This window comes from Bufo bufo, chromosome 4, assembly GCF_905171765.1.
Source record: "Bufo bufo chromosome 4, aBufBuf1.1, whole genome shotgun sequence".
NCBI classification, from domain to species: Eukaryota; Metazoa; Chordata; class Amphibia; order Anura; family Bufonidae; genus Bufo; species Bufo bufo.
Window position 1 is genome coordinate 217,858,983 of NC_053392.1, and position 26,004 is coordinate 217,884,986.

Consider the following 26,004-nt stretch of genomic DNA (forward strand, 5'->3'; position numbering starts at 1 on the left):
AAATTAGCTAAATAACAGGGTTTTCTCAGTAAATTGACATTCAACAAAAACAAAACAATAACAAAAATGTCCTGAGATAAAAGTCACAATTTACCAGTGGAAATGTCACAACTATGCTCCAAAAGTCGGTGTGGTCTAGCAGGGTGGCTGAAATGGCGCATTTCAGTTTAAAAATAGCATTTTAATGCTATTGGTGTTAAAATGTCACAAATAGAGAGAAATGGGCGAATAATCAACTTAATATTTTTTAAAAAGGGACGTTTTAAAAGTGGCATGCGCTTTTTGATTATGAGGTGAAACAAATCACCACTTTTGAGTTGTAATATTTGTATTTTTTTTAGTGCATATTACACCATTATTGATAAATGGTCCCACCTTGTGTTTCCGCTGTTTGATTCTGCAGGCGGATATTCCGTACAGATATTTGTTTCTCCGTCTTTAAAGTTCTACATAGAATTCTATGGAGAAAGCCCCTATTTCTAGTGCACGCTGGATCGGGCTTATCAAAAACGTCAGAATACAAATAGACGTTAATCCAGATTTGTTATCATACACAATTTAAGGTCCATGGAGACCGTTGTGCTCTTAGATTCATATAAGTTTTATTTGTTCTAATTTGGTTTGAATGTTTACTGTAGAGCACAGCGGACGGATGGCTCTGCCTGTAGTGCGCGCTCTGCAGACAGACCGCGCGTATGGCGTAGTCTTGTTGGAGCCAAAAGAGCAAGTGGATATGACTGCAGAGAGCACAGGTCGTCCCTGCAGCCGGCAGAACGCCCTAGTAAGATGTATTCTGACATGTTCTGAAACAAAGTAAAATACGTTAGGAATTTAGATTACTCGCACAATTAAGGACATTTCTGGATCTTGCTGCAGTTAAATCCACCACATTTCCACAAAAAGTCATTTGAAATTCTGAAGCATGTTGTGTTTTTTTTTTTTTTTTTTTTAAATGCCATCCACACGTACTGTATCTTATTCTCATCTGGACATTTATGGCATGTACTCAGGATATGCCATAATAGGGACCCACTGCTATCTCAATAGAGGGCAGGCTGTGTGTGCGTTTTGTATGGGAAGGGTATTGCAGTATTTTCCACTTTTTTCCCGATTCTTAAGGCTTTGACCCCCTTTAAGGCTACATTCACACGTCAGTATTTTTCTATAATCCGATTTTCATGTATAAATTTCAATAAGCGAATAAAGTTGTTTGGATTTCTTTAAAAAAAAAAAAAATGTAATTTCCAGGAACGGATTCCGTATAAAACGGATGACATACGGAATGACATCCGTATGTCATCCGTTTTTTGCGGATCCATTGACTTTGTATTGTACCAGGATCCGATTTTTCAGGAAAAGAATAGGACATGTTTTATATTTAAACGGACATGCGGAACGGAACAACGGAAACGGACAGCACACATTGTGCTGTCCGTTTTTTTCCAGGACCCATTGAAAATGAATGGGTCCAGATCTGTTCCAGAAAAAACGGAACAGATCAGGAAAGAAAAAACGGATGTGTGAATGGACCCTAAGGGTACTTTCACACTAGCGTTTTTCTTTTTCGGCATTGAGTTCCGTCCTAGGGGCACTATACCGGAAAAGAACTGATCAGTTTTATCCCCATGCATTCTGAATGGAGAGCAATCCTTTCAGGATGTCTTCAGTTCAGTCTTTTTGACTGATCAGGACGAAGATAATACCGCAGCATCTCTCCGGCCAAAAAAACTGAAGACTTGCCTGAATGCCGGATCCGGCATTAATTTACATTGAAGTGTATTAGTGCCGGATCCGGCATTGCGCAGACCGAAAAAAAAATGCAAAAAAAATGTATACTGGTTCCTTCTTTCCTGAGAGATGGATCTGTCATTTCAATCTGACAAATGCCATCAGTTTCCGCGATGGAACTGCCTGCTGGAATCCTCTGCCGCAAGTGTGAAAGTAGCCTAAGGTGGTAGTTGTTCTGTAAGCGGTCTCCTGTTCGCTTTCATTAGACTAGCTCAGAGCCGGCTAATACCGTGTGACCGCACGTCTTCCCATCTTGTACATCGGAGCAGTAGTCAGGGCTGCAAATGGCAGATCTGAACAATTAAGCAGAATGGCAAACGAGTTGCCATATTTCCTAGCTTGCTTTCATAGCTCCACATATGAAGTTTGGATGTGTAGCTACGCCGGCTGCTCTCCATGCTCTGGTCATTGCAGATGGTGCATCAATATTTTGTCAGCAGAATGTATGTAATTAAATGTCCGTTAATTGATTGTATTATTTAAGTCTACGATTCCGCATTATGATCCATGCTTTAAATAACATTTCAATGCAATATCCTGCCAGCGGATCGCTGTACAGCTGATACTGTTGCTTCTGTTTTTGCATGGGCTGTTTTCTCCAAAGAGCTGCCATTGATGTCAATATTACTTATATTTACCCCCGTATGGCTGCCCGTAAACCTTTTTCTGATTGCAGTTTTTCGGGTGTGGATTATAAACGTCTTTAGGCTCTATGACGTACTATCACATGACTGTGCACAGTGCCATAATAATAGATCACAGCTGAGGACAGGCCATCAGAATCTGTCAGCTCCGGAACCCCCCTCAGACAAGTGCTGTATAGTGTATGTGGTGTCCTTTTTATCTTCATACTCACTTGCTTTCCAACGCTGTGCTCTGACAACCAGCAGTAAAATGCATTGAGAGGACTCCCCTGTTAATAAGGGAGAGGACTCCTCTCATTGTATTTTACTGCTGGTTGTGAGAGCACAGCGTTGGAAAGCAAGTGAGTATGAAGCTAAAAAGGACATAGCCGGACTCCGCATTACTTACACTATACAGCACTTTCTCTAGTTTGGCGGTGTTTCAGAGCTGGCGGTCCTTTTTAAAGGGTTTAGTGCGAAAGTATATTGAGCAAATTCTACTTAACCTCTTGTGAATCCCCACCTGTTTTAGCTCAAAAACTGCATCATGAAAGCTGAACAAAACTTGAACATGTTATGACTTCCTTAACCCCTTCCCGACCTTCCAACGTAAATTTACGTCGTCGGTCGAGCATTTAAAAATGGCGCCCACTCGCGAGCAGAGCAGGAGACATAACCACCGGGTGCCTGCTGTTTTAAACAGCAGGCACCCCGGACTAACATATGCAATCGACAATAACATCAATCACTTACATTTAACTCCTCAGATGCTATGGTCAAATGTGACCACGGCATCTGAGAAGTCAAAGACCAGGAACGTGTACTCCCAGCCGGGCTCTGACTCCCCACGGCGAGGATCGGGGCTCCATTGGAACTTAGGGGGTCATTTATTAAGCAGAAATACGCCTAAACTAGGTCTTTTGCGCCGAAATCTGTGACTTTTCCCCGCTCACACCAGGTCTAAAAAAGTGGGCGTGGAAGACGATGGGCCGGCAGGCGTGTCTCATTTACCATTTTCGACGCCTGGTTTAAGCGTTGACAGTGATCTAGATCAGGCATGCTCAAGCTGCGGCCTTCCAGCTTTTTGCAAAACTACAACTCCCAGCATGCCCGAACAGCCTACAGGTATCGGCCTACAGCAGGGCATTGTGGGAGTTTTAGTTTTACAACAGCTGGAAGGCCGCAGGTTGAGCATCCCTGGTCTAGATGTAAGACAGCAAGGAAGCTGTCTTATTTTGAATCGGCGGTGGATCCGCCGAAGTTATGTAGAGGGCTGCGCCTCTTCATAACTCTGGCGAATCTACTGCCAGTGCATGGCTTTATTAAGACCGACGTCTGAAACGCTGTTCTTAATAAATGTGCCCCTTTCACACGAGCGAGTATTCCACGCGGGTGCAATGCGTGATGCAAATGCATTGCACCTGCACTGAATCCGGACCCGTTCATTTGAATGGGTCTGCTTTGTGTGAAAATCGCAGCATGTTCTATATTCTGCGATTTTCATGCAACGCTGACCCCATAGAAGTGAATAGGGCTGCGTGAAAATCGCATTGCGACTTTGCGCAATAACTTCATAAATTAATTTGTACTGTAAAAAAAACATTTCCTGAGTTCGGTTCCAAGTCGTACCTTGGAACCGAAGCTGAGTTCGGGAAATGGTTTCTTACAGTACAAAGCAATAACTTCGGCTCATCTTACAGTACTGCTCCTTACAGTATTAGAACTAAGTTTTATGCGAATTGACTTCGGATGTTTCATCCGAAGTCGATTCGCTCATCCCTACTTGCTATAGTTCCCTAGGGGAACTATTAAAAAGTGTTTAAAAATATATATATTATTTTTTTTTAAAAGATGACTATATGGCACTTACTAATATAGCCTTTGTTGATATTCTGTGCCATTTGCAAGATTTCAGAAGACAAATTTTCTGTCCGCATAGAAGTCCTGTCCGTAAGATGGCCATTGATGGAGGGTCATGTGACCCGACAAATCCTCAGCCTCCTCGATTCAAACACACTTTCGAGGAGTGAGTGATTAGCCTGGTCATATGACCCTCCATCAGCAGCCATCTTGTGGACAACACAAAAGACTTGGCCAACGAGGAAGTACACCTTATGAAATGGTGCCGAATATCAACAAAGGCTATGTTAGTAAGTGCCCTATATCATCGAAAACACTTTGTTCAACAGTGACCAGAAAGTGGCTGATCCCTTTAAGGGGGTTGGCTCAAATGTGACCATGGCGTCTAAGGCTGGGTTCACACGAGCGTGTCCGGATGCGTCCCGGTGTATTGCGGCAAACCCGCGCGAGTAGGAACGCAATTGCAGTCAGTTTTGACTGCGATTGCGTTCCGATGTTCAGTTTTTATCGCGCGGGTGCAATGTGTTTTGCACGCGCGTGATAAAAAACTGACTGTGGTACCCAGACCCGAACTTCTTCACAGAAGTTCAGGTTTGGGTTAGGTGTTGTGTAGATGTTCTTATTTTCCCTTTATAACATGGTTATAAGGGAAAATAATAGCATTCTGAAAACAGAATCCTTAGTAAGTGATCAATTGAGGGTTAAAAAAAAATAAAAAATTAACTCACCTTCTCCTCTTGATCGTGTAGTTACCGGTCTCTTCTTCTTTACTTCTATAATGGTGACGTCAGATCACATGCTCCAATCACATGGTCCATCACCGTGAAGACATCCTGATGCATCGTGAACGGATTAGGCCCCTTTCACACGAGCGAGTATTCCGCGCGGATGCGATGCGGGAGGTGAACACATTGCACCCGCACTGAATACCGACCTATTCATTTCTATGGGGCTGTTCACATGTGCGTTTTTCACGTAACGCAGGCCCCATAGAAATGAATGGGGTTGCGTGAAAATCGCAAGCATCCGCAAGCAAGTGCGGATGCGGTGCCATTTTCACGCATGGTTGCTAGGTGACAGTCTATTCACTGTATTATTTTCCCTTATAACATGGTTATAAGGGAAAATAATAGCATTCTGAAAATAGAATGCTTAGTAGGTGATCAAATGAGGGTTAAAAAAAAAAATATTAACTCACCTTCTCCTTTTGATCGCGTAGTGATGGACCATGTGAAAGAAGACACCACAAGGTATTTCGTGATGGGCATTGTGAGTTCATGGAAGTTTTTATTTTTTGTCACAAGTTAGTGGAATATGAGACTTTGTAAGAAAAAAATAAAAAATCATCTTCCGCTAACTTGTGACAAAAAATAAAAAAATTTAGGAACTCGCCATGCCCCTCACGGAATACCTTGGGGTGTCTTCTTTCCAAAATGGGGTCACTTTTGGGGTAGTTATACTGCCCTGGCCTTTTAGGGGCCCTAATGTGTGAGAAGTAGTTTGAAATCAAAATCTGTAAAAAATGCCCTGTGAAATCCGAAAGGTGCTCTTTGGAATGTGGGCCCATTTGCCCACCTAGGCTGCAAAAAAGTGTCACACATCTGGTATCGCCGTACTCAGAAGAAGTAGGGCAATGTGTTTTGGGGTGTCTTTTTACATATACCCATGCTGGGTGAGAGAAATATCTCGGCAAAAGACAACTTTTCCCATTTTTTTTTTTTTATACAAAGTTGGCATTTGACCAAGATATTTCTCACCCAGCATGGGTATGTGTAAAATGACACCCCAAAACACATTCCCCAACTTCTGAGTACGGCGATACCACATGTGTGACACTTTTTTGCAGCCTAGATGCGCAGAGGGGCCCAAATTCCTTTTAGGAGGGCATTTTTAGACATTTGGATTCCAGACTTCTTCTCACGCTTTAAGGCCCCTAAAATGCCAGGACAGTATAAATACCCCACATGTGACCGCATTTTGGAAAGAAGACACCCCAAGGTATTCAATGAGGGGCATGGAGTGTTCATAGAATTTTTTTTTTTTTTGGCACAAGTTAGCGGAAATTGATTTTTTTTTTTCTTTTTTTTTTTTCTCACAAAGTCTCCCTTTCCGCTAACTTGGGACAAAAATTTCAATCTTTCATGGACTCTATATGTCCCTCAGCGAATACCTTGGGGTGTCTTCTTTCCAAAATGGGGTCATTTGTGGGGTATTTGTACTGCCCTGGCATTTGAGGGTCTCCGCAATCATTACATGTATGGCCAGCATTAGGAGTTTCTGCTATTCTCCTTATATTGAGCATACGGGTAATGAGATTTTTTTTTTTCTGTTCAGCCTCTGGGCTGAAAGAAAAAATGAACGGCACAGATTTCTTCATTCGCATCGACCAATGTGGATGAAAAAATCTCTGCCAAAAAAAAAAAAGGAGGGGAAAGGCGTCTGCCAGGACATAGGAGCTCCGCCCAACATCCATACCCACTTAGCCCGTATGCCCTGGCAAACCAGATTTCTCCATTCACATCAATCGATGTGAATGAATAAATCATTGCCGGGATTTATATATATTTTTTTTTATATACAAAGCGTTTGCCAAAGTATATGAACACCGCCGCCTCCTCAGCTCATATGCCTCGGCAAAGTATCTTTTACTGCAGAGGAGAAATCTCGTCTTGCAGCGCCGCATACACCGACTTTTGTGTAATCTGACAGCAGCGCAATGCTTCTGGCAGAATGCACATCAGTGCTGCAGTTAGTCGATCGGTTGGTCCACCTGGAAGGTAAAAAAAAACAAAACAAAAAAGAAAAAACCAGGCCGCAACGCAATAAATTTATTAACTTTATAATAAAATTTGAACGGAACATATAACGTTAACTTTTTTGCTTACCGGTGATCTTTATTTGTATTTTTTACCTTTTTATAGGACAAACCTCTCCTTCCCCATGGGACAATGTGCAAAGCGCAAATCGCCCAAAGATGTGGCGAAGTACATTATGCACTTTGTCCCAGGTGAAAGGAGAGGTTTGCAGCAGCTGTGAGTGTAAGGGCCCTAATAGCCCTGTGTGCCTGTCCTGTGAGATGCAATCCCTATGCTAAGTGTACCTGTGTGTGGTACTTCCGGAAACACTCCCCTAAGCATAGGGCAGGGTGGTCAGGGCAGTCAGGACAGAAATAGCGGGTGTCACGCCTTATTCCACTCCTGCTACAGACACTGCATCTTTTTCGGGGTGACGGTTGGGTTGAGGTACCAGCAACGACATTGGGGAAATGTCGCTCGTGTAGACTGCTCACTACAGTGGTGGATGGGGCCACGGAACCTCCTGGATACAGGAGGTTTTCGATGATCTCTTCCTGAAATTTGAGGAAGGATCCTGTTCTCCCAGCCTTACTGTAGAGAACAAAACTATTATATGCAGCCAATTGAATCAAATATACAGACACCTACTTATACCAGTGTCTGGTGCGTCGGGAAACTAAATAGGGAGCCAACATCTGGTCATTGAAGTCCACCCCTCCCATGTGAAGGTTATAGTCGTGGACTGAGAGGGGCTTTTCAATGACACTGGTTGCCCGTTCAATTTATATTGTCGTGTCTGTGTGAATGGAGGAGAGCATGTAAACGTCACGCTTGTCTCTCCATTTCACCGCGAGCAGTTCTTCGTTACACAAGGCAGCCCTCTTCCCCCTTGCAAGACGGGTGGTAACGAGCCGTTGGGGGAAGCCCCGGCGACTAGGTCGCGCGGTGCCACAGCAGCCAATCTGTTCTAGGAACAAATGCCTGAAGAGGGGCACACTTGTGTAAAAATTGTCCACATAAAGATGGTACCCCTTGCCAAATAAGGGTGACACCAAGTCCCAGACTTTCTTCCCACTGCTCCCCAGGTAGTCAGGGCAACCGACCGGCTCCAGGGTCTGATCATTTCCCTCATAGATCCGAAATTTGTGGGTATAGCCTGTGGCCCTTTCACAGAGCTTATACAATTTGACCCCATACCGGGCGCGCTTGCTTGGGATGTATTGTTTGAAGCCAAGGCGCCCGGTAAAATGTATAAGGGACTCGTCTACGCAGATGTTTTGCTCAGGGGTATACAAATCTGCAAATTTGTTGTTGAAGTTGTCTATGAGGGGCCGAATTTTGTGGAGCTGGGTGGCCTCTGGGACGGGAGGTGGTGTTGTCGCTAAAGTGCAGGAAACGCAGGATGGTCTCAAATCGTGTCCTGGACATAGAAGTAGAGAACATGGGCATGTGATGAATTGGGTTCGTAGACCAATATGACCGCAATTCATGCTTTTTGGTTAGACCCATGTTGAGGAGAAGGCCCAGAAAAATTTTAATTTTGGAAACTTAGACTGGTTTCCACCGAAAAGGCTGGGCATAAAAGCTTCCCGGGTTGGCGGCTATAAATTGAGTGGCATACCGATTTGTTTCTGCCACGACTAAGTCCAAGAGCTCCGCAGTCAAGAACAGCTCAAAAAATCCCAGTGCCGAACCGATCTGAGCTGTCTCAACCCGAACTCCAGACTGGGCGGTGAAAGGGGGAACTACAGGTGCGGCTGAAGTTGGGGACTGCCAATCAGGGTTTGCCAGCACCTCAGGGACTCTAGGGGCTCTACGGGCCTGTCTGTGCGGTGGCTGCGACGGGGTAACTATTGCACGTGCCACCGTACGAGCTTCAACTGCCCTTCTGGTGCTCGCCACTTCACCATGTTGTACGGCAGTGCTGGTACTAGGTCCAGGATGGGCTGTGCTGCTGGTGTATGCCTCACCACGTAATCCGACAGCGCCAGCCCCACTCTGCTGCCCTTGAAGCGGATCCTGCGCAACCTGTGGTCTAGCGACACAGGGCCGGGTACGCCTGGTGCTATCAGGGACCTCAACCTCCTCGTCCGAACTTTGGGTCAGACTGCCACTGCTTTCTACAGGTTCATATTCTGACCCGCTAGATTCGTCAGATGAGGGTTCCCATACCTCATCCGACTGGGTCAGAATCCTGTAGGCCTCTTCAGAAGAATACCCCCTGTTTGAAAAAAAGCAAGCCTGTCTTACAAATGGGAGATTTTTTTATCGCCGCAGCGCTTGTAAAGTGACTGTGCAGTGATCAAAAAAAAAAAAAGTTTTTGTCACTGCGGCGGGGCGGGCGTGGGTGAACGCACGTGTGGGCGACCGATCAGGCCTAATTGGGCAAACACTGCGTTTTGGGTGGAGGGCGAGCTAAGGTGACACTAATACTATTATAAATCTGACTGTGATCAGTTTTGATCACTTACAGATACTATACCAAAAGCTATACAAAAGCGAATCAGTGACTGCGGTGTGGTGGGCTGGGCGCTAACCGACGCTAACTACCTAACCAAGGGGCCTAAACTATCCTTAAACCTATCAGTCAATACCAGTGAAAATTTTACACTGATCACTTTTTTCCCTTTCACTAGGTGATTGACAGGGGCGATCAAGGGGTTAATTGGGGTGATGGGGGGTAATCTGGGGCTAAGTGTGGTGTTTGGTGGCTACTCACTGTGATGTGTGCTCCTCTGCTGGGACCAACCGACGAAAAGCACCAGCAGAGGAGCAGAGAAGCCATTTAACACCTTATATTTATAAATATAAGGTGTTAGATGGCTTCTGATTAGATTTTTTTTAAATCGCCAGCCTGCCAGCAACGATCATTGGCTGGCAGGCTGGTGACTAAATACTCCTTTAACCGAAATCTCACGAGATGGCGCACGGATGCGTCCAGGAGGAATGAATCGAATGCCGCCAGGACGCATCCGTGCGTTAGGCGGTCGGAAATGAGTTAAAATGCAAGAAAAACTATACATTTGTGGTATCACCAAATTCGTACTGACCTGGAGAATGGAGAGCAGAAGGCAGTTTTACTGCATAGTAAATGCCGTAAAAAAATTTAAAACCAACCCATTTAAAAAAATAATTCCAGCTTCCCACTGCATCCTATCCAATATTAAATGGTGGCATTAGAAAGTACAACTCGTCCTGCAAAAAAACAGCCCTTATACGGCTACGTGAATGGAAAAATAATAAGTTATGAGAAGGCTGGGAGTGAAAAAACTAACAAAAAAAACCTGAAAATTGCTGCATCAGGAAATGGTTAATATGCCTAATTTCTCATACTTTTATCCATTGGGGGACACAGACCATGGGTATAGCTTAGAGGTATTAGTAGGAGGGACACTATGCAAATGAAAGAGCTCCTCCTCCTCGGGCTATACCCCCCGACTCCACCAGGAGGAACTCAGTCTTTGCTTAGTGTCTGGTGAAGGAGGTTGACACGCTACACTATCTCTACTCCGGTTTGTTATTTTTGTTTACTTGCAGATTCACTTATGTGGTTTCTGACACTGCTCTACCAAAATGTCCACCAGTGGAGGGCTAAGCGAGCAGTCCTGTTCATTAATGGTCTCAATTCACTTACACTGGGGACAGACAAGGGAGCAAGTGCATGTGCAGTCTGTTCCCCTTTGATGGACAGGACTGATAACTGGCCATTTTGGGAGCGCAGCTTTGGGAAGCAGGTAAGTGGACCTGCAAATAAAGATAAATTAGAAATATGAAATCATTGGACACTGGCGCCAATGGATCAATAATCAGCCAGTAATAGACAGTGTTCCTCCCTTTCAGTATTCCTCTTGGAACAAGTGAGACAGGACTTCTGATAATACAGAATAAAATAAAAAAAAAGTCATAGTGAAGGCTTCATAGAAATGTGTCTTGCATTTTAGTTTTTGGACCCAGCAGCTCGAGAACATCGGGTCAGCAGCCGACATTGTTGTAACCTACATGCAGAGATGGGTGTGGGCCAGGTATGGCTTTGGTAACCCACTGGAGTGTAAAGATTGGACTGTCTGGTTTGATGTCGGTAAGGTTTAATGAGCAGCCGTCAAGGAGGAAGATTTCTGAAAATGTCCCAGGAAATGTGGAGCAGTTGAACACTGACCAGCCAATTTATAGGCAAAAATAAGGACTTTGTAATAATTCCTGTAGAAACCTATTTAATTACTTACTCTGAACAAAATACATATAAACGTATAGGTTGAGAGCCAGCAGCTCCATGTAGGACTTGATCCAAACAGCCCATTGAAGCAAAATCTGCTTCATCCAGCGATCTGCAAGCCTTCTACATGGGGCGATGATCAGCCAGAAGAATGCCCAGGTTTGATCACATTTTCTATGAGGCCATAACAATCATCATTTGTTGGCAGCACAAAACCTTGTGTACACTATGTAGGAACGAATGATCACACCTGCTCCAATAAAATGTATCGTATCGATGCTCTGTCTGTCTTCCCAGATTTCACTCCCCATTAGTAGTAAAACTTGGAGGGGTGGGGGGGGGAGTCGCAGACGTTCCTTGAATCCCAGATGATTCTTTCCTCCCCAAGCAGCTGTAATAATGGATGCAACATTTTAGGATGGGTTGCTCAAGGTCATTTTGATAAATTCCTGTAGACCCCCTTTAGTGGGGTGACAGAAACCCTTTAAAGTGTTTTTTTTTTTTTGGGCTAGTTAAATTAGTTATATAGCGATATCTGAAAATATAATAGTGTTCCTTACTTTGATCCAGCAGTTTAGTCAAAAAACGAAGTTTTATCATATGCAAATTCGGTCTCTACCAGCAAGTAGGGCGTCTACTTGCTGGTAGCTGCTGCAGAAATCCGCCCCTCCTCTTGTTGATTGACAGGGCCAGCCGTGATCTCCTCCTCCGGCTGCCCTGTCGGCATTTCAAAAATCGCGCGCCCGTGTTGAATCTGCGCAGGCGCTCTGAGATGAGGAGGCTCGTCTCCTCAGAGCTCCCTCAGTGCGCCTGCGCCGATGACATCACCGAAATAGAAGACGTCATCGGCGCAGGCGCACTGAGGGAGTTCTGAGGAGACGAGCCTCCTCATCTCAGAGCGCCTGCGCAGATTCAACACGGGCGCGTGATTTTTGAAATGCCGACAGGGCTGGCCGGAGGAGGAGATCACGGCTGGCCCTGTCAATCAACAAGAGGAGGGGCGGATTTCTGCAGCAGCTACCAGCAAGTAGACGCCCTACTTGCTGGTAGAGACCGAATTTGCATATGATAAAACTTCGTTTTTTGACTAAACTGCTGGATCAAAGTAAGGAACACTATTATATTTTCAGATATCGCTATATAACTAATTTAACTAGCCCAAAAAAAAAAAATCACTTTAGTGGGGTGACAGAAACCCTTTAAGCTCTTCTCCCCATTGAAGAGACAAAAACAGAAAAGACCTCAATCGGATCTTCTAAGGGCCCGTTCACACGACTTTTTTGGTGCTGTTTTCCACTCAAAGAAAATTCCCCTAAAAAGCTTCACACTCATTACAGTGGGAGGCAGAACTTGGTTTTTTTTCCATGCTGAAAAAATGCATGCTCTGTCGGAGCGGAATCTGTGCCGATTCTACCATTGAAGTGAATGAGAAGCTGAAAAGAATAGGAAGCTAAAAAAAAAACACTAATACCGCACAGAAAATCATCAGCGCGTTTTCTAAATCAGTCATGTGAACATACTGAGAGAAGATATGCCTGGCGGCAGTTGAAAGATGGAACTGAACATGTGTGACCTGCTTATTCAGATGATTAAGAGGGTATGCACCTTACTATACAGACTGAACACCAGAGGGCGCCATTATAATGACATAAAGGGATTACCATGCAATTAGAGCTTTGTAATACAAATGTTATTTTTCATGTTGAATTATATTAAAATAACACTTAAAGGGGTATTGCCATCACATACAATGGGGGCATATCGCTAGGATATGCGCCCATTGTCTGATAGGTGCGGGTCCCACCTCTGGGACCTGCACCTACAAGGAGAACGGAGCGGGGAGAGTGGTGGCTGGAGGACCCCCAATTTCCCGGGATCCGTTCAAAACCAAGCGCTGCTCCCATAGAAGTGAATTGTCTGAGATTTCAAAACCCCTTTAACATTTTACTTTCTCTCATACTTTAGTTTCAATGCTTGGAGGGAATAAAAACGGTCTGTTACAGCTAGAACGTGCCATGTGGTAGAAGAGAACCACAAGCCTTGTGGCATTATTGTAATGTATGGATTCACCTTTTAGAATGTCACATGCAGCAATATGACCGGTAAATCAGCAAGAGGTAGCAAGGAAATCTGCTGACTGAACAATGACAAAGCCTCCTGTTCAGGAAGTGACATTCAAAGGGACACCTCTGGTGCGGGTCATTATTTGTATTTGGAGCTGGCTTTTCCTACGTATTGTAGGCTTTGTTTCAGGGCCAGTAGAGGTAGTGTGCCTTCAGATTGTTCGTTATCATGTGGTGCAAGGACATTGTGCCTGTTCTCTTGCTACTTCCTCTCAGTTTTGTAACTCGCCTCTTTCTTCATTCCCTTTTATTTCACCTGCTTGTGAAATAAGTGTTTATTTCTAAAGTTTATCATTTAGTCCTCTTTTACACTACAGTTCTGATAATAGCGGTTCACCAAAATGATACTGTTTGGGGAATTTTAGCCACATAAAAAGTGGGAACATTGTTGTGTTTTAGGTGTCTTGGTGAAGTAACCTTACACTGCTATCCCCTCTGTTTTTCAGGGATGCGACCCTCCAAATCACAGTGAAACACGTACCATTTACGTGGCAAACAGGTTTCCTCAGCATGGCCATTACGTCCCTCAAAAGTTTGCAGACAACAGGATAATTTCATCTAAGGTAAGCTGCTTTAAATTGGGTTAATGGACAGATCTGTGGTCTGTGTTGGGTTGCTATCCGCTAAAGATGATCCACATTGCAAAAAATAATTTTAATTTGTCATGCGGAGACATGGACCAAAATGGCACGGAAGCGCTTTGTAATGCTTCCTTGGACTTCTGATCAATGCCTCCACTCAGCAGATTGTGGACCCATTCAAATCAATGGGTCCACATATGTGATACGCAGCTGTTGCCCGTATATTGGGACCTGCTGCTTGCGTTTCGCAATATGGGCAGGGGGCACACACGTTCGTGTGTATGAGCCCTAACTTGTATTTAAGTCTGGGCTTTGAATTCAATGAGTCGATCTTATCAGTGACTGACAGTGGCTGTCAATCACTGATAGGACCGTCTCCTGGACTTCCCAGAATAAACAGTAATTAAAATTTTTATAATTTCCTTCAAAACTATAAATCAATCTGCTCAGCTCCTCCTGCTCTATAACATGCATTTTCATGGTGACAGGATCCCTTTCAAGCACTTAAGCCTGTTTTTAAATTTGCATTCCCCGGCAGGGAACAGCCTGGCTGATCTCTCTGCATTCTGGCATCACTGTCTGGCAAAATTCACTATAATGGCAACCGGCGGCGATACGGCTGCAACCTGGAAAACATGCCGAGAAGCGGCAGGACAAATAGTGAATGGGGCCAGCGGCTGTCCAGTAGCTTCCGGTAGTGCCAGCAGAAAGAGTAGGCCCTATTCAAACGTCCACAATTTCTTTCTGCATTTTGCAGAATGGAAATGCGGACCCATTCATTCGTGCGGCCCGGCTCCAGAAATGCGGACCCGCACTTCCGGTTCCGTTCCCGAAAAAAAAATAGAACATGTCCTATTTCGGACAAGAATAGGCATATTCTATTAGTGCCGGCGATCTGTGGTCCGCAAAATGTGGAACGCACATTGGCGTGTCCGTGTTTTGTACATCCGCAAAACACGTTACGGAAGTGTGAATGGACCCCAAACCAAAACCGGCCAAACGCACGGTTGTAATGCAGCTGCGCTGTGGTTGAGCGATACAGGCTGCAGCGGGCTCTCATTAAACTAATGAAGGCTGCACTGTTTAGTTGGTCTGCATTGTTAATTACCGCGTGGCCCTTAGTAAAACCTATGTAGCTTACGTGGTTGATGAGTCATTGGTGTGTAAAGGTTCAATCCAGTCCTATAATTATCTATTTTTAAGCCTACCTGTTGTAAACCGCAAAGCAGTAGAATTTACTGCACTCACTGACTGCTTCTAAATACTTCTGTAATCCTTTGCCCTACTCCTGAGTACTGCTGTTTTGCGACTGTTTTAATGCTATTTCAACTTTTTTTTGCCACAGCTGGCATTTTTATGCCACGCTTACCAGTTTTCAAAAAAGGGTGTGGGCAGGGCCACCTGCCCGTCACATTTATCATTATTTACGCCAGAAACTGATTAAATAATGACTGAAATTTGTGCCAGCTACGAGCTGAAGTAGATTTCAGTCTGTAACATGGACTGCCAGAGGAGGCATTTAATTTATGAAATGCCTGCTCCAGTAGTGCAGGGCCTGTGATTTTATTCTCCATGATTGCAGCATGTGCTAAGAAGACATGCAGTGACCCTAAAAGGGTGTGTGTGTGTATATGTATATATATATATATATATATATATATATATATATATATATATATATATATATATTATATAATATATAATGTATGTGTATATATATAATATATAATGTGTGTGTGTGTGTGTGTGTATATATATATAATGTGTGTGTGTGTATATATATAATATATAATGTGTGTGTGTGTGTATATATATATAATGTGTGTGTGTGTGTATATATATATAATATATAATGTGTGTGTGTGTATATATATATATATATATATATATATATATATATAATATATAATGTGTGTGTATATATATAGATATATAGATATAGATATATAGATATATAGATATATAGATATATATATATATATATATATATATATATATATATATATATATATAGATAGAAAAAAAGGGGATGGCAGCACCGTCACAATGAAAATTAGAAAAAAGGGTGCACAGGCCCAGTGTGGATAACCAATCCAACGAAATATAGAAGATGAAAAAGGGCAGCACTCCACTGGATAAAAATAAAACAAACTTTATTTACCCATAAGGCTTCCTCAAGCAGTGTGTACACCTGAAAACTCTGGATATATATAGTGTTTACAACCAATCATAGCCAATTACATATCAAGTGAACATAATTAATAAAAAATCAAAATACATAATACATTATAAAAATATGAAGCAATAAAACCAACCATGTGGAAACATTAGACCGTGATACATACAATTGTAAAGTAGTTCAGTGCATATAAATAGTACAGTACATTTGTATTACATAGATCATATAATGAGTGCCAGCTGTGAATAATTACATAAAGTGCAAGGTGCTTACTGGTACAGGTGATACGCATAATAGACGCAGGAGGGAGGGCGGCTGTCATCCATGCTGACATGTGCGATCCGGCGTACCTGAATCGCCACTGCGCATGCCCCTATGACGCATAAACTGTGCTTCCGTCTAACCTTAACCTCGTCACATGGCGCATGCGCTCTTGGACTGTAACGCTGGAACGGCCATTTTGAATAGGGGCAGAATGCCCACTGCATTATGCTGCTGCTAAAAGCAACTAGTGTTACCGGTACATTGCAGGCTCGGGGTGACAATGACATATCAAGATGTCCGAGTGTCACAGTGGACACGAGGGAGGGCCACACCTACAATTGAAGTGGAGCACCCCGCCGTGACTATAAAGCGGCAGCGCATCCACATGTACATGCAGAGTCGCACCGCTACAACAGTCAAAGTCCACCCATCACCACCTCACTCTGAGGGTTCTCCTCATAACACCCTGCCATACTTGTAGCGGAATAAAAAAAAAAAAATACAGAAACAGTTATTTGAGGAAATACACAAGTCTAAGGACCACATAGTGCATGAGCGGACGCGTCCAGACAACGCGATCGCACAGCCCACATGAATGTTATGCCACTTCTCCTTATCCCGAATCCAGTGAAGAATTATCTAAAAAAATAAACAAAAGAGGAAGAGAAAAAAAAATTTGCATTAGAAATAAAAATCAAAAACCATGTTTTTGACCAAAGGAGAACTCGCGGAATAAACAGGAATATATGTTTTGTGCACACAAGTCACATATTTTACAGCAAGACAGTCGTCATTTAGAATGCTAAGAGAGAGGGCAAACCACGCAGCTAACCCACTCCAACCCTGTAGTCCACATTAAGACCACATGGCTGCAGGGAATTGAGCGTATAAATCCATTTGAGCTCTCTCTTTTTTAGGAGGCCAATTCTGTTGCCACCCCTCCTTGGCATTGGTATATGGTCAATAATATAACACTTCAGATCTTTCTCAGTATGTTTATGCTTGGCAAAGTGTTTAGAGACTGGTAAATCCAGTCGTTTCTTCCTGACGCTAAGTCGATGGTTATTAAATCGTGTCTTGAAATCAGTTGTTGTTTCTCCAACGTATAGCAAATTACACGGACAAACAATCACGTATATAACGTGATTGGAGTCACAAGTCAGATAATGCCTTATCTGATATGAGACTCCAGTCTGTGGGTGTACAAAGGACCTACCCTTGATGATATATTTGCAATTTACGCAGGACAAACACGGAAAACAGCCGACACTGGCACTAGTCATTGTCCGCTGTCTTGTCACTTTTGAGGTTCCTACGTCTGCCCTAACCAATTGGTCCTTAAGACTCTTAGATCTACGGTAGGACATAATCGGAGGAGAATGAAATTCCTTAACGGTGTTGAGACAACCACCCAGTATGTTCCAGTGACGTCGAATAATGTTGTTAATATCGACGCTCTGTTCACAGTGGGTGGAGATAAAAGGGATCCTACTGGTTTTCACTTGTTGCACTTTCCTTTTGAGGACATCGTCCCTATTAAGTTGGCCAACCATTTTCTTTTTCTCATACAGCAATTTGGTTGGATAACCTCGTTGCTCAAATTTATGCAGTACTGTATCAAGCGTACTATTAGATGTAGTGGGGTCAGAGACTATACGCTTAACTCTCAGAAACTGAGAGTATGGAAGAGATTTTAACATGGATCTAGGATGATTACTATTGTAAGACAGTAGCGTGTTCCTGTCGGTAGGTTTCGTGAACAGTTCTGTCTGTATTTTGCCCGCCGACAGGATCACGCGAGTATCGAGGAACTGCATTTCAACAGGAGAATGTACCAAAGTGAACTGCAATGCCTCGTCGACTCCATTTAGATAGCCATGGAAATCAAAAAGTTTTGGCAAATCCCCCGTCCAGATGAGGAAGATGTCGTCTATGTACCGCCACCACGCCCTAATGTATTGGAAGTGGTGGCTTCCATAGACGACATCTTCCTCAAACTGACGCATAAAAATATTCGCGTAAGTTGGGGCCACGTTGGACCCCATCGCCACGCCCTGTTCTTGTACATAATATGAGTCCTGAAATAAGAAGTAATTCTGTCTGAGCACAATTTCCAGCAAAGATAGTATAAAATGCTGGGCGCCATCTGTAAATGTGGATTTATCCAACATGGAGGAAACCGCTGTCAAGCCTTTTTGATGATCTATTGATGTATAGAGTGAGGTCACATCAAACGATGCTAATGTCACCTCAGATACACCAACCAGATCAATCTCCTGCAGTTTAAGCAAAAAGTCGCTAGTATCGCGAATGTATGAACTGCCTCCACATGCAAAGCTGCACAGAACCTTATCAAGGAAGATGGCCACATGACTGAATATTGAGTCGGAGCCCGTTATGGGCATAACAGTGCACAGATCCCTTTCCTCATAACAGTGCACAGATCCCCCCTCCCCATAGCAGTGCCATAGACCGATCCCCCTACCCATAACAGCCCCGGCCCTGCTGCTCACAGCAGACTAATCACTCACTGCATCTTTATTTTACCTTACAATCGTGACGCTCCAGTAACAACTCTGCAGGCAGAGCGGAGGGCGGCGTAACGTCACTTACTCACGTGACGCACCTGCTCCGCCCACTTTATGAATGAAGGAGGCGGAGCAGGCGCGTCACGTGAGTAAGTGACGTTACGCCGGCCTCCGCTCTGCCTGCAGAGTTGTTAGTTACTGGAGCCTCATTATTGTAAGGTAAAATAAAGATGCAGTGACAAAGTAAACCGCCCGCCCGCAGATGGTGGGTGACAAATCCCACACCCCATATATGTAACAATATCGGCCGAAGTGGATTAGGTGCATTTTCGGCCGATATTTTCGGCTGCCGGAATTTCGGTGCACCCCTACTCCCCTCCCTTGCAGTGCTACAGGGCTCAGCAGATCAGTACTCCGTTACTATTGTGTGAACGTAGCCGTAAACAGCAGTGTGATGCCCGTATTTTAAACTACCATCACATGAACAGTGGTAGTCTATAGGGTTGTTCACACAGCCGTTTTTTTTTAATAGGACATGAAGAACCAACAGCCCCCCAAAAAATTACAAGGGACCATTTTGCTGTTTAACTGCTGTTTTTGTTTCACTTTCTTGTGAATGTCCCCTAAAAGTACTGACTTCCATCACAGAAGTGACAGACCACTGAAATCGGTAGGTCTTTCACTACACTATGGTACAGGTGACAGGTTCCCTTTAAAACCAAATGAAACTGCTTATTGCAGCAACATTATGCAGCCCTACAGCAATTCGTTTTCGGCAACATTGTGGCCACGTCAGGGCTACCTAAATGACCTCACCCTAAAATACAGTTGTATCATTACCAGTTGAACCTGGCCTTAGGTTAATGATTGCTTTTGCTTGTGACATGACTCACTAAAATCATGTTCCTGGTTTGGAATTTTAGACTAAGACTTTTTCATCCACCATAGACTGTAATGCAACTATATGTGCATGTTTGGTACTATCGACATGAGTATAAAACCTAGTGCACGGGTTTCAGTTAATAAAATATAATTTATACTGTATCACTTCCAACACAGCTATTTATCGATCTGCTCAGCTACTTTTGCTCTATAACCGGGATGGCCAACCTGCGGTTCTCCAGCTGTTGTAAAACTACAATTCCCACCATGCACTGCTGTAGGCTGATAGCTGTAGGCAGTTTTTGCATTCCGGGAGTTGTAGTTTTGCAGCAGCTGGAGAGCCATAGGTTGGCTATCCCTGCTCTGTAACATGCTGCCTCAGATGAGTCTGTTCAGTGTGACAGGTTCCCTTTCAGTACCTGTATGTGGTCACATTTTTATTTAATTTTTTGCAAGAAAATATTTAAAAATCTTGGATCTACACTCTGCTTAATCTTTTTTGGAATGTTCTGCTGCTTATACAAGCCTGTAGAGTACAGATAAAACTACTGCTTGGCTATTTTTCAGTGCAACAAACCCATGAGTTTTTTCTTTAGACTTTTAGCACAACAAAGTCTTACTTAGGGCTCTTTCACACCTGCGTTCTTGTCTTCCGGCATAGAGTTCCGTCGTCGGGGCTCTATGCCGGAAGAATCCTGATCAGGATTATCCTAATGCATTCTGAATGGAGAGAAATCCGTTCAGGATGCATCAGGATGTCTTCAGTTCCGGAACGGAACGTTTTTTGGCCGGAGAAAATACCGCAGCATGCTGCGCTTTTTGCTCCGGCCAAAAATCCGGAACACTTGCCGCAAGGCCGGATCCGGAATTAATGCCCATTGAAAGGCATTGATCCGGATTCGGCCTTAAGCTAAACGTCGTTTCGGCGCATTGCCGGACCCGACATTTAGTTTTTTCTGAATGGTTACCATGGCTGCCGGGACGCTAAAGTCCTGGCAGCCATGGTAAAGTGTAGCGGGGAGCGGGGGAGCAGTGTACTTACCGTCCGTGCGGCTCCCCGGGCGCTCCAGAGTGACGTCAGGGTGCCCCAAGCGCATAGATCATGTGATCGCATGGATCACGTCATCCATGCGCATGGGGCGCTCTGACGTCATTCTGGAGCGCCCCAGGAGCCGCACGGACTGTAAGTATACTGCTCCCCCGCTCCCCGCTCCTACTATGGCAACCAGGACTTTAATAGCGTCCTGGCTGCCATAGTAACACTGAACGCATTTGGAAGACGGTTCCGTCTTCAAATGCTTTCAGTACACTTGCGTTTTTCCGGATCCGGAGTGTAATTCCGGCAAGTGGAGTACACGCCGGATCCGGACAACGCAAGTGTGAAAGAGGCCTTAACTCCCTCACAGACCATCACTGTGACCAGAGACAGCCCCCCTGTAGCATCACACATTACATTAAACGATGCAATGGACGTCTATGGACAGTATTATCCTGGCTTATCAAGAGAACAATAGATCTGTTATAGTGTTAATCCCAATTCTACACCTACTATCATAATGCAGGTAACCCTGCAGATCACATTGTCTCCTCACAGCAGAAGTAAACTGGCAAATTTAGGAGGTCTTTTATTTGTGTTGACTGCTACAGAAGGACAATATTTTATATTTCATTTTTAATGGTATAGTACTAGGCATGAGCGAATCGCGCTTTGGATCATAGATGCTAAGTTGATTTGTTAAAAAACTTCACTGTTAAAGGGTTTCTGTCACCAGAAATTCCTAAATTAAACTGGCTCACATTAGTGATGTATCAGCTGAACCTAACTAGCCTAATCCTAGTTTTCTCCATGCCCCCGTTACTCCATAAATGTAACTTTTATAATATGCTAATTAGCCTCTAGGAACGGGGGGAAATGCTCCTGCTCCTAGAGGCTCCATTCTCCCACCTCTGTCACCTCCCTCCAAGTCTTGATTGACAGGACCAGGCAGCACTCGCATCCTCCTGCCGGCCCTGAGTGCATGTTAGTATTCGGCGCAGGCATAGGGGGCATGGATAAAACTAGGAATAGGCTAGTTAGATTCAGCTGACATTAGCACATCGCTAATGTCAGCCAGTTTAATTTAGGCATTTCTGGTGACAGAAACCCTTTAATGCTGTTTCCATACAGCATTAAAATGTATTGGGATCGTGTAGCCAAACTTCATCTTGGGCAAAGTTGCAAAAGACTTTAGAGAATTACTTCAGATTCCTATTTTAAAATGTTTTTACATACGCAGATAGGAATACCAATGTAGGCTTTAGTACTGGCTGGTACCTTTGGTACAACAAAGTGTATAAAGAAAAAATAAATAGACAAAATTAAAAACCCCCCCCAGCCACACCACAGCATTTATCCGTGCCCTTAGCAACCATAACCCATACATCCACTATATAAAAATGACTTACAGAATGGGGACATCATTTCCTCTGTTTTAGACTTTCACAGCTTTCAAACTCTCAGATGCATAAAGATGGTAACACGCTTGACCTGGTCTTTTTCTGGCTCTGCTCCATTTCCAACTTCACTAACTCTCCTCTCCCGCTCTCTGACCACAACCTTCTCTCCTTCACTGTCACAAGTCCTCATCCATCTAAAGGGGTTTTGCCATCACATACAATGGGGGCATATCGCTAGGACCTCACCACCTCTAGGACCTGCACCGAGAACGGAGTGGGGAAATGAATGCACTGCAGCCGCTCTCCATTTTTTTCAATGGGGCCGCCGAAAATAGCCGAGCAGGGTCCTCCAGCACACAGCTCTCCCCGCGGGTCCAATCCTAGTGATATGCCCCCATTGTATGTTATGGGAATACCCCTTTAAGAAATCTACATGCCATTGACACTAACAAACTTACAGACTCTCTGCAGTCATCACTGTCCCCATTCTCCTTCCTTTCCTGTCTGGAACTGGCAGGAAAACATTATAATGACACCCTCAGAAGCAGCGCCTCCTACAATCAGAACCTCCAAACAGAGATCAAAGCAACCCTGGATTACACTTCAAACCCGCTTCCTCCAGCGATGTTCCAGAAGGGCCAAAGACCTATGGAGAAAAACTCATGCACCACAAGACTTCTTCCATTATAAATTAATGTTGATAACTCTGTCCTGTACAACACCAAACAGACCTACTTCACCACCCTGATCTCTACACTATCTAATAATCTGAAAAAACTCTTTGGCACTTTTCACTCCTTCCTTAGTCCAAAAGTGCAGGCACCTAGTAGCTCTGGCACCTACTTCAAAGAGAAAATTGAAAATATCCCGTGGGAAATCAGCTCCCAGCCTTTTAAGTGTCATTGATCCCTTTCCCACCTGCATCTCCTCTGGCTCACTCTCTACCTTTCACCCAGTTGCAGAAGAAGTCGTCTCCAGGCTCCTCTCTTCTCATCCTACCACTTGCACTACAGACTCTATTCCCTCACTCCTCTTCCAGTCTTTCCCCGGCTGTTGCCACTCACATGACCGAAGTCGTCAATCTTTCTCTTCTAGTATATTCCCCTCTTCTTCGCAACATTCTGTTATAACCCCATTATAAAAAAAAAACAAAAAAAACATCTGGACCCAACTACAGACTCTCTAATATTCCCATCATCTCTGAACTCCTGGTCGTCTCTTGCCTCATCCACTATCTCTCTGCTAACTTTCTCCTCGATCCATTCCGATTTTGTTTTCACACTGTACATTCTACAGAAACTGCCCTCACAAAGTGACCTACGACCTCCTGAAAGCTAAATGTATTGGTGACTACTCTTTACTAATTCTCCTTGATCTCTCTGCAGTATTCGACACTGTAGACCACCTTCTCCTCCTCACCAGGCTCCCATCTATCAGCCTTAAGGACACCGTTCTCTTTTGGTTTTCTTCCTATGTCTTTGACTGCTCTTTCAGTGTATAATTTGCTGGCTGTACCTCTCCTCCTCTCCCTCTTGCTGTTGGAGTTCCTCAGGGTTCAGTTATTGATCATCTCCTCTTTTCTCTCTACTCAGCCCCTACTGGACAGACTATCAGCAGATTTAGGGAGTCCTTTACTATCCAGAAATGTGTCTATATAAGGCTACTTTCACACAAGCGTTTTTTCTGGATCCAGCAGGGTTCAGCAAAAAACGCTTCCGCTACTTATACTACAACCATCTTCATCCCGTTATGAACGGATCCAGTTGTATTATCTTTAACATTGCCAAGATGGATCCGTCATGAACTCCAATGAAAGTCGATGGTCGACGGATCCGTTTTCTATTGTTTCAGAGAAAACTGATCTGTCCCCATTGACTTTCATTGGGGGTCATGCTGGATCCGTCTTGCTCCGCATCCCAGGACGGAAAGCAAACTACAACATGTTGCAGTTTGCTCTCTGGTATGGGAACGCAACCAAACGGAACGGAATGCATTTTGGAGCATTCCATTCTGTTCAGTTCAGTCCCCATTGACAATGAATGGGGACAAAACTGAAGCGTTCTTTTCCGGTATTGAGCCCCTATGACGGAACTCAATACCGGAAAACTTAAACGTTAGTGTAAAAGTAGCCTTAGGAGTATTTCTAGCACAGATTGCTGCTCAAAAGTTTTTTGCGCCTCAATCTGCCACTTTTCCCCGCTCACGCCAGGTCTACAAAAATGGGCTTGGCGTCTCATTCATCGCTTTCTACGCCTGTCTTATGATTAGAAAATGGTCTAAGTGTTAGCCAGCAAGGACGCTGGCTTACATTTAGACTGGCGCAGGATACGCAGAAGTTATGTAGAAGCCGGCACCTCTTTATAACTTCGGATCCACCACCAGCTATAGGGGTTATTAAGGCTTAAGGTTATTTAATAAACAACCCCCTTAGTTTCCAGTGCCATCTATATGCCCTACACCTAACTATACACCTTTTCCCATGATATCACCCTTGCTGAACTACAGAACGCCAGTGACTATCTGTCCGCTGTCTCTAACATCATGTCCACTCTCTGAAACTGAATCTTTCAAAAACTGAACCACTGGTGTTGTCTCCTTTCACTAACCTTCCTACCTACCTAACTTGATAATATCATAAGTCCTAGGCAGCACTCCTGTTGTCTCTGTGTTATGTTTGACACTGATCTTTCCTTTACCCTCTATATTCAATCTCTCGCCCGCTTATGTCGCCTGCACCTCAAAAACCTGGAAACAACAACATCTCTCATTGTTGCCTCGATTACTTTTTTTTTTTAAACTCGTTTTATTGAACGAATCATTAGAAAAATACAGATCATGGTATACATGAAGGTCAATGAGACATTCAAATGCAAAGTAAAACAAGAACAGTACCATATTCATACTAACATCAGTTTCAATAAGTTACACTTCACAGTTGTAATGAATGTACAGAGCAATCGTGACGGGCAGGACACATGTTTACAGTGTGTATGCAAGCATTTTACCCTAACACTGCATTAAGGTTATCTGAAAATCTGGGAGCTGAATACATCGTATGCATGGGTGAACACCAAGATCCCCATACTTTATTGAACTTCTGGGGACAACCTCGGTTTTTAAATACAATATTCTCATAGGACACCACGTTGTTCACAAGTACTTTCCATTGATTAATAGAAGGTCGTCTATCACCCATCCAGCGAATCGCAATAGCCTTTCGTGCGAGAAATAATGTTTCTCTTAAGAATATTCTACAATGGTGTGGATATACTTCCTCATCCAGAATACCAAACAAACATACCTGTGGAGTCAATGCCACAGAAGGATGCGTGAGTGTATTAAGGAAACTTATAATGTCCGACCAGAAGTTTTGTATATATGGACATTCCCATATAAGGTGCCAGAAATTTGCCCCTTCCGCGTCACATCTGTGACATCTAGAGTGTGTCAATTTGCCTATCCTTTGTAGCCGCACGGGTGATAGATAACTTTGGTGAACAATACATAACTGTATAAATTTATTGTTGATAGATGGGGAAACCAATACAGAGGATTCTAATATATCATTGATTTCCTCATTAGTAATACCTGGTATTAGTGTTTCCCATTTAGATAACACCAAGAGGGGGGTTCCATGCATTTTAGTATTCAGCAGGTGGGTGTAGAGAGCAGAGATGAATCCCTTGGGACCTTGGGAGCGTATGACACCAATCAGTGGGTAATCAGAAATAG

The 26,004-nt window shown here is 43.8% G+C and overlaps 1 protein-coding gene across 4 annotated transcripts in view; it reads left to right on the forward strand.

The window, feature by feature from the left end:
• Positions 1-26,004, forward strand: part of ATP11B (ATPase phospholipid transporting 11B (putative)) — a 177,486-nt gene that overhangs the window by 21,438 nt on the left and 130,044 nt on the right. For all 4 annotated transcript variants that reach the window (XM_040428283.1, XM_040428282.1, XM_040428281.1 and 1 more), the window contains exon 2: positions 13,849-13,965. In XM_040428283.1, the coding sequence (XP_040284217.1) occupies positions 13,849-13,965 (117 nt within the window). The remainder of the gene's footprint in view (positions 1-13,848; positions 13,966-26,004) is intronic.